Source organism: Heliangelus exortis, chromosome 1 (genome assembly GCF_036169615.1).
Source record: "Heliangelus exortis chromosome 1, bHelExo1.hap1, whole genome shotgun sequence".
Classification (NCBI taxonomy): domain Eukaryota; kingdom Metazoa; phylum Chordata; class Aves; order Apodiformes; family Trochilidae; genus Heliangelus; species Heliangelus exortis.
The window spans coordinates 20,155,943-20,164,773 of record NC_092422.1 but is presented as its reverse complement, the minus strand read 5'-3'; the positions used below and the strand labels follow the sequence as shown (position 1 = coordinate 20,164,773).

The window sequence follows — 8,831 nt, the reverse complement described above, 5'->3', positions numbered from 1 at the left end:
GACTCAGCAGAGGACTCAGCCTGGTGGTACAGGCTCAGGAGAGGGAAGGCAGAAAGGCAGGTAGGAAGAAGGAAAGCAGGAATGAATGCAGGAAGGCAGGCAGGCAAGAAGGAACAGAAATATAACAATACAGCAAGTACAACAAAGAATATAAGATAAAGCTTCAGAGGCAATTTGAAATTAGCCTTACAAATATAGGAAGCAGGCAAGACAAGAAGGGAAGGGAAGGGAGAGGATGGGAAGGAAGGGAAGGGAAGGGAAGGGAAGGGAAGGAAAGGGAAGGGAAGGAATAGCACCTAGGCTACATAGAGGGAGCTGTCAGCTTTGCCATACCACCCCCTTCCTGGCAATACCCCAGCTATGTCACACACCAAGAGCTGAGGCCTCAGCCATGTCTTCCCAGAGCTCCATCAGGTCATCCTAGCCATTTGTCACATCAACAGGCATCTCCAGGCTTTATTCCCTCCACATGATGTTTTAAGCAATGGTCAAAACCTGCAGGGATTATGGACATAATCTGAAGCTGTTCCTTGGGCAGTGCTATAGCAGGCTACAGCAGATTAGCTGAGATTAACAAAGAATACAGGAGAAAGAGTTTTAGCATTCAAAAATATCCTTAGAAGTAGTCTCTTCATTTTGATTATATAGTAAAATAAGACTAACATCTTTATTGAGACAAGGAAAACAGAAAACCAAGTCAGTGCTTAAGAAGATAGGAAAGGATATTTACAGATACTCTCATATGAATATAGACAGGAAACAAGCAAGCAATTGAGGAAGCGAGCAAGAGAGCAAGAAGAAATAAAAGAAGGAAAGCAGGAGAGCAGGAAGAAAGAAAGGAGGGGGGGAATCAAGGAAGGAAGGGAAAGAAGAGAAATTAGGAAATAAATACTACCTGGGCTACCTGGAGGGAGCCTGTCAGCCTTGACATCCCACCCCTCTATGGCCATGCTGCAGCTGCCAGAGGGGTCATGTGGGCAGAGTACGAAAGGCAACTTGAGTGAGGATATCAGCACCACCCATGCCATTAGTGACACCCAGATTCCTCCAGTGGTTTTAATTCTTTAATTTTATTTTTCTTATAAGTCAATGGAGGTGACTAATGAGCCTCCTGGGCCACTTCGGCCCCCGTCCTTCACCACCCCTGGGGTGCAGGCCTAGGGCCGGGGGCAACACGGCCTCTTGCAGGGCTGGGCAGAGTCCTGGGGGTTGGGTCCCCTCCTCTTTGGGGGGTGCCGGGGCCCCCTGGCAGCGCTGCCCATGCCCAGGACAGGAGCGGAGAGACTGCGGCTGAGGCCCGGGGCTGAGGGCCCGGCCACCGGCACCTCCTCCAGCTCCTGCTGGGGCTGCTCCTGCTGCGCAGCGATGGGCGCAGAGCGGGGGAGGCTGGGACCCCCGCCAAGGGTGTCCTCTGAGGGGTGTGCTGCCTTCTGCAGTGTTACAGTCCAAGGTAACATTAAAATTTTTTTTTTTTTTGGATACGCGAAACAAAGTCCAACTGTAGAAAAGGTTGGGTGCAAGCAGATTTTATTTGACAATTGACACAGGCCAAAATATAAAGCCAGGCAAAAGAGGTAGAGAGGAAAAGAAGATAAAAGAAAGAGAGAGAAAAAGTGGTAAGAAAATGGTAAGAAAGCACAAGAGAGAAAAATGGAGAAATAAAGGGTAAGAAAGTGGGAAGAATGAGAGAGAGAGAGAGTCACCACCAGGGGTCCAGCTGTCCAGTGAGGTTCTTCAGGATGGCGCTGATCCTGGACAGGGTCTGGTGCAGAAATGGCAGTGGGTCAAGAGACGACACCAGTCAGAGCATGGACAGCCATATATATATCCCTGAGTGCCTTTTGTTCCCAAGGGGCAGCTGTCAGTCAGCCAGGGTCATTAGAAGACAGGCTGCCTGGAGGAGAGCAGAAGGGTGTAGTCCTCCACCCACTCATCAGTTCTTATCTTCTTTCAGATGCCATTCCTCCTCTCTTCCAGCCACTTTAGCCAGGTACATAATCGTGCCTCCAGGGGTGTCCCAGCATTGAAGGTTGGCCCTCAGGAAAGGGGAGTTGTCTCCACCCAGTCATGGTTCTTATCTTCTTCCTGGTGCCATCCTTGCTCTGCTTCAGCCCCCTCAGCCAGGTACTTCGCAAGTACAATCAAGGTGGCTCAGTCATGCCTGGAGGGATGTCCCAGCATTAAAGGCTGGCACTCAGAAAAGAGGAATAGGAATAGCCTACACCCAGTAGGTCTGATCACATTCCGAGGTGTCACCCCTTGCTCAGCTCTGGCCAGCCAGGTCCTCCACCCTAGCCAGGGCTATTAAATTTAAAATTGCTCCTTTGAGACTGTTGCAAATCAGTGAGCTCAGACTCACACACGCGGGTCAGGACCTGCAGAGCAGCCGGGGGAGGCCAGGCTGGAGGCGGCAGTGCCCACCGGGGAGGCACCAGGGCTGGGGCTGGCTGCGGGGCTGTCGGCCTCCCACCAGGGAGAGGAGAAGCACTGGGCCAGGTGCTGGCGGAACTCGCTGCCACACAGGTGCGTGGCGGCGGCCATGAGCCGGCGGACGAAGGTCTCTGCGCTTGCTGGCATGCAGCTCTGCAGCTCCCGCACCAACACCTCCTCGTCCAGCCCATAGTCACACAAGGAGGTTACCACGTTGCCCTCCATGGCCTCCAGCTCCCACCAGTCAGCCTCGGTGAGAACCCTGAGCATCCGGCGCACCCACGGCACCAGAGGCCTGACGTTAATTGGGTCACTCTTGAAAAAGTCTGCCCAGACCTCTGGAGGGAAGTCGAGCACCGCAAACTGAGGCAGAGGCCATACAGCCCCCTGCTCATCCTGGTGGAATTCAGCCAACACCTCAGCAGAGCTTGGAACGTCAAACGCCAAATAATCATCGTCCTCCAACATCGAGAAGAAGACGCTCATTGTCTTGTTCCTGCACAGAGGGCATTTTGGATTCTGCTCTACCCAACGCAGTGCGCAGCCTAAGCAAAACTGGTGGAGGCAGGGGGACAGGCAGGCAACCTCCTCTTGATTGTCACAGCAGATGGGGCAGCTCCACTCACTCCCAGTGGCCATGCTCTCTGTGTGCTGTGATGGGCTGGGGAGCGCTGAGGTGGCTGTCGTGTGCTGCAAGAAGCAAAGAGGCCATGGTTACTCATTGTCCCGGGTGACGACGAGAGGGTACGGAGAGATGCCAACACAATCAATATTACTGAAAGCAAATCCCGGTTATTTACCTCCACGAATGTGCTTATATACAAACAAGTGTGTCTCTACTAAATACATGGCATTTAGTGATTGGTTATTATGTGATGGCCACACTCTTAACTTTAAAGCTAATTGGTTAATTAACAGCAATGACCACATACAGATTACGTAATGCTAATTCAGTCCACAATTTAGCTGCAACAGCTCTTCTCCACATTTCCTTATCTTCTGCATGCAGCTCATCTTTTTAGTAACTTTTCAGTTGCTTCAGGGTCTTTAGCTCAGCATAATTTACAAGACCACATTGTCTTTTATAAAACAGCATTGTCTAAACTTATAACATTTTCTGACATTACCAGCATTGTCTATTCATAACTCTCACGGCACATTGTTTAACACTACCAGTATTTCTCATGGCTCGTTCACAATATGGCCTATATGGCCACTCATCTCACAAAAACCCCACACTGGGAAGGGGATGAAGACATGCCTAGGTACCTCAGGAAGGACACCATTCCCAGCCCCCATGGTTTCCCTGCCAGTCCCTGCCAGCCATGGCCAGGCTCAGGATGTGGGGCCAGCGGCTCCCCGAGCCCCATTGCCCATGCCACAGCCACCCCACAAGGAAGTTTCCCTGCAGATCTCACCTCTGCTGCTGCTAGCACCCTGTGCTGGTTGGCTGCCTGATCCAGGCAGGGCTGGCAAAAACACAAGGGATGGCTCTGGTTGGGCACGGGGAACTGCCAGCAACAGCCCCCAGAGCACCTCTCAGCACCACGAGGAGCCTTGCTCTAGCCTGCAGACCTCACGGGCACGCTTGGTCAGAAGCCAGGTATGAGCCAGACTGTGCCAGGCTCTGCTGGTGCCTGAATTTAAGCAGTGAGGGACATGAGGTCACAGACGACAGCTTGGTGACGTTACCATCCATCACATGGAGATGTCACAATGGCCCATCTGCCCCACAGCCTTCACTCACACAGTGATCTTGCCCCTGTGTGGGAGTGGTGAAGAAAATGTGTGCAACCAATATGGTTGATAAACGAACTTCTGGTTTATTACGCAGCAACTTTCGCTTATATAGTGCTTCTCTGACCACGCCCCCGCCACCATATAACAACATAACGTTTTATTGGACACCCGGTGTGTTTACCTGTAGCACAGCGAAACCCTGGTGCAGGTAGCACCGGAGTATGGGCCGATCTAATTGGCCCCCCAAACATGGGGTTGGGCACAGTAAAGCGGTCACACCCCCTATCTCTTCATTAACATTCAGGAATATTCTCCAACATTCTCCAATCCTCTCTAACATTCTACAACACCCCTGCTCCAGCCAGTGGGCCTCCGCAGGCACGTTTGTGCCTACTGCAGCACTGCTTTGGACTCCCTCCCCTCTCCATATATTTTCTGGTGGGCATTGACGTTTCACACCAGGAACCAAGGCCTCATCCACGTCTTCCTGGAGCTCTAACGGGTCAACCCAGCCATGGCTCACATCTCCAGGCATCTCCATGCTTTATTCACTGCACATGATGTTCTAAGCAGCAGACAAAAACTTCAGGGATTATGGACATAATCTGAAGCTGCTGCTTGGACAGTGCTACTGTCCAGTACTGTCCCAGTACTGCAGGCTACAGCAGATTAGCTGAGATTAACAAAGAACATAGGAGAAAGAGTTTCAGCATTCAAAAATATCCTTAGAAGAAGGCTCTTCATTTTGAGTACCAATATTAAAAGAAGAAGGACTCACATCTCTGGTGAGACAAGGAACAGAGAAAGCCAAGTCAGTGCTTAAGAAGATAGGAAAGGATATTTGAAAATATTCTCATAAGAATATAGGCAGGAAGCAAGCAAGTAAGCAAGCAAGCGAGCAAACAAATTAGAAGAAAAGAAAAAAAGAAAGGTGGAAATCAGGAGAGATGGAAGAAAGAAAGGAGGGAGGGAATACCACAGTTACCAGAGGGGTCATGTGGGCAGAGTACAAAAGGCAGCTTGAGTGAGGACAGCAGCAGCACCCATGCCATTAGTGACACCCAGATTCTTCTCCGTTGGTTTTTATTCTTTAATTTTATTTTTCTTATAAGTCAATGGAGGTGACTAATGAGAGCCTCCTGGGCCACTTCGGCCCCTGCTTCACCACCCCTGGGGCTCAGGCCTAGGGCTGGGGGCAGCGCAGCCTCTTTCAGGGCTGGGCAGAGTCCTGGGGGCTGGGTCCCCTCCTTTCTGGGGGGCGCCGGGGCCCCCTGGCAGCGCTGCCCATGCCCAGGACAGGAGCGGAGAGACTGCGGCTGAGGCCCGGGGCTGAGCCACTCCAGCCAGTGGGCCTCTGCACGCCTGGGCCTACTGCTGCACTCCTTTCTACTCCATCCTCTCTCCATATATTTTCTGGCAGGCACTGATGTTTCATATCGGGAACTGAGGCCTCTGCCATGTCTTCCTGGAGCCCCATTGAGTCAACCCAGCCATGGCTCACATCTCCAGGCACCTCCCTCAAGACGGTTGATGTAATGATATTTACAAATCAGTCATATGAATACTGGAAGGCAGGCTGGAGGGAAGGCAGTAAGGTTGTCAGGAAGGCAGGCAGAAAGGAAGGCAGGCAGGAAGTTAGGAAGGAGCAATCTGTACACACCACTGTCCTAGAAACCACTTGCAACAGCAGGGGGGACATCACTGAGCACAGTGACAGCACCTAGAACTGACATCAGCCGTGTGACCTCCTGTCCATTCCTCAGAGAGTAGGAACAGTCATGTCTGATTTTATTGCTCATTCGAGTAGCTTCATGCTATAATGAGCAAATGCCAGTGTCTACAGGAGCAGAGGCCTACAGCAAATCCCCTGCTGTCATGTCTAGCAAACTCCTTATCCTTTCTGTAAGTCAGTCAAGTCATCTAGGGAGATAACTTGGGTCTGACCTTCTGGCTTATCCAGGAAGACTTTGTCCTAGACACTCACTTTTCACAGCACTCTTCAAATTATGATTACTAGCCTCAATTTATTCAAGTTTAAACCCATTTATTCTCAGGCTTTTCAAAGTCCAGTATACATCACATACTATGTGAAGAACAGTCTCTATGCTCATAGACAATTACTCAGAGAAGCATCAATGTGAGAGTCAGAGTATGACTCGTGGGTTTTTTTTGTTTCTCATTCTCCAACTGCTTGTATTTATAACACTGAAGTTTTGAGGTATTACTTTCTGTTAGCTCGAGTTATTGCACCAGACTGAACTTAAATAACAGTGGTGGGTTCCCAATAATGAAAGTCCAAACTGACTGCAAGCTATGTCTCTACTAATTTTGTTCTTAGTTTGCTTAAACTAAAGCCCAAATCAACCCAACAAGGACAAGAAATTCTTGTGAGATCTGCAGAACTGTAATTTAAGCTGTATATCCACAGAGTTTTCTGGAAGACAGATTAGACAGTGAAGGTTTTTTTATTGGTTGTTTAAAATGTTACTAAGTAAAGCTATAAGAATGTGCTCTAAGAATAATTCAGCATTGGCAGAAAGACCATTTGTAACATCTCCCTTCAGCCTTCAGCAAGTTTTTATGTTACTCAAGAAAAGATTACCAGTTCCTGAGAATGGAAACTTAGTCTCTCATGTACTCCCAGATGTAGTTGTGTTGGTCTAATTTTGTGTCAGTGCAGTTCAGGGGGAAGCATGGGACCTGTGTCCAGTGTAACAGAGCAGTACCTCATCCCTTACATACATGCCAGCCCCCTGGAACTTTGTTTTGCCAAAGAAGTATCATGGAGCATAAAGTATTGGGAGGGCAGATCTACCAACAGCAGCCACTTGCCTCTCCCCCATGCCGTAGGAAACCCCACTTCAAAAATTCCAGCTTTGGCCCTCCCTGCTGCTTTCCCATGTCCACCTAGGCTTGGCACCAGCCCTTGCTTTTGGGAAAGATTTTCTGCCTTCCCCTTTTTATTAATAATTCCCTTCTTTCTCTCTTCTTTCTTCCTCACCTTTCTTTCTGCAAAGCTGGTATTTGCTTTCCCTCTCCTCCTTCACTGTCAAATCAGCTAGGGTGTCTGTGTGTCTGTCCATGTTCACCTGGTCCAGTTCACAGTTATCTGCACAGTCTCCCATTCAAGGATATTTATTCTCCCTGGCTACTGCTCAGTCTTTACAGCTTTTCTCTTCCCAACCATCCCCCTCCCACCAGTGTCACCTGAATCACTTCATCACTCTTCAGTCTCTACTCCTACACCCTGCTTCAGGACACCTCCATGCTGGTGTCTCACAATGTGCTGTCTGGGAGCTCAAGAGGGATGCACAGGCCTCTGCAGACATCCTGTGCCATTGACCTCCTTGTGCCAGCAGGACCATCCAGCTCACATGGACTTCTGGTCCATCATGGCACTGGCCTCCATAGCATGGTTCTGCTTTTTGGCTCTTGGTGTACCTTGTGTGCTTCTGACACATCAGGCACAGACCAGCCTCTCCAAGAGTGACACCCCAACAATATCCTGCTCACCAAGATGGAGAGATACAGATTTGATGGGTGGACTGTTCAGTGGATAAGGAATTGACTGGATGGTCACATCCAGAGGGTAGTGGTTAATGGCTTGAAGTCCAGACAGAGACCAATGACAAGTGGTGTCCCTCAGGGCTCTGTACTGGGACCTGTACTGTTTAATATTTTTATCAGTGATACAGACAGCAGGATCGAGTGCATCATCAGCAATTTTGCAGGTGACACCAAGATGAGTGGTGCTGTCAATAAGCCAGAGAGACAGGATGCCATCCAGAAGGACCTGGACAAAGTGGAGATGTGGGCCCAGGTGAGCCTCATGAGGTTCAACAAGACCAAGGATGCAATGTGCCCAGGTGGCCAAGGCGGCCATCAGCATTCTGGCTTGTATCAGAAATAGTGTGGCCGGAAGAACATGACTGCTGGTATTTGGCTGGTCAGGTTGCGCCTGTGTTCAGTTTTGGGCCCTTGACTACAAGGACATTGAGGTGTTTGGAGCATGTCCAAAGAAGGGTCTGGAGAACAAGTCTTATTAGGAGCAGCTGGGGGAACTGGTCTTTAGTCTGGAGAAAAGGAAGCCCAGAGGAGATCTTATCACTGTCTACAGCTACCTGAAAGGAGGTTGTAGTGAGGTGGAGGTTGGTCTCTTCTCCCAAGGAACAAGACAGAACAGGAGGAAATGTCCTCAAGTTGTGCCAGGGGACGTTTAGATTGAGTATTAGGAATAATTCTTCACCGGAAGGGTTGTCAGGCACTGGCACAGACTGCCCAGGGAAGTGATAGAGTGGTGCAGGAGGTTTCACCACCTTTGGGACCGGGGTGTCCACCCCTCCCCCCTGGAGGGGAGCTCTCGGCGGTGCCACATTGCCACCTGGTGGCTTCTTGTGCTCCACCCCCCCATCGCCTCCCTGAGGGAGCGATCATTACTCCGGCACCACTCCCCACCCCTCGGTTCCCAAAGGGCGGGCGAATTCCGACCCCCGGCCTCCCCTCCGGGCCCGCTTTGTGGATTGTCGTGATGGCCACAGAGCCATTTGCTCAATCCTCCCCCCAGCTCAAGTGGGATGGGGGGAGGGAATGGAAGGATTGTGATAAAGACAGTTCAATATGTAGTAATAATAACACAATAATAATAAGATAACAAACAAAAA

The 8,831-nt window shown here is 50.1% G+C and overlaps 1 protein-coding gene across 1 annotated transcript; it reads right to left on the bottom strand.

The window, feature by feature from the left end:
• Positions 1–1,512: 1,512 nt before the first annotated feature.
• On the bottom strand, positions 1,513–4,117 carry LOC139791801 (uncharacterized). The gene is made up of 2 exons (XM_071734389.1): positions 3,849–4,117; positions 1,513–3,120 (listed from the first exon to the last, which is right to left on the bottom strand). Exon 2 carries the CDS (start codon positions 3,067–3,069, stop codon positions 2,356–2,358), a length of 714 nt encoding a protein of 237 aa, XP_071590490.1. The 5' UTR covers positions 3,070–3,120; positions 3,849–4,117; the 3' UTR covers positions 1,513–2,355.
• Between the last annotated feature and the right edge of the window lie 4,714 nt (positions 4,118–8,831).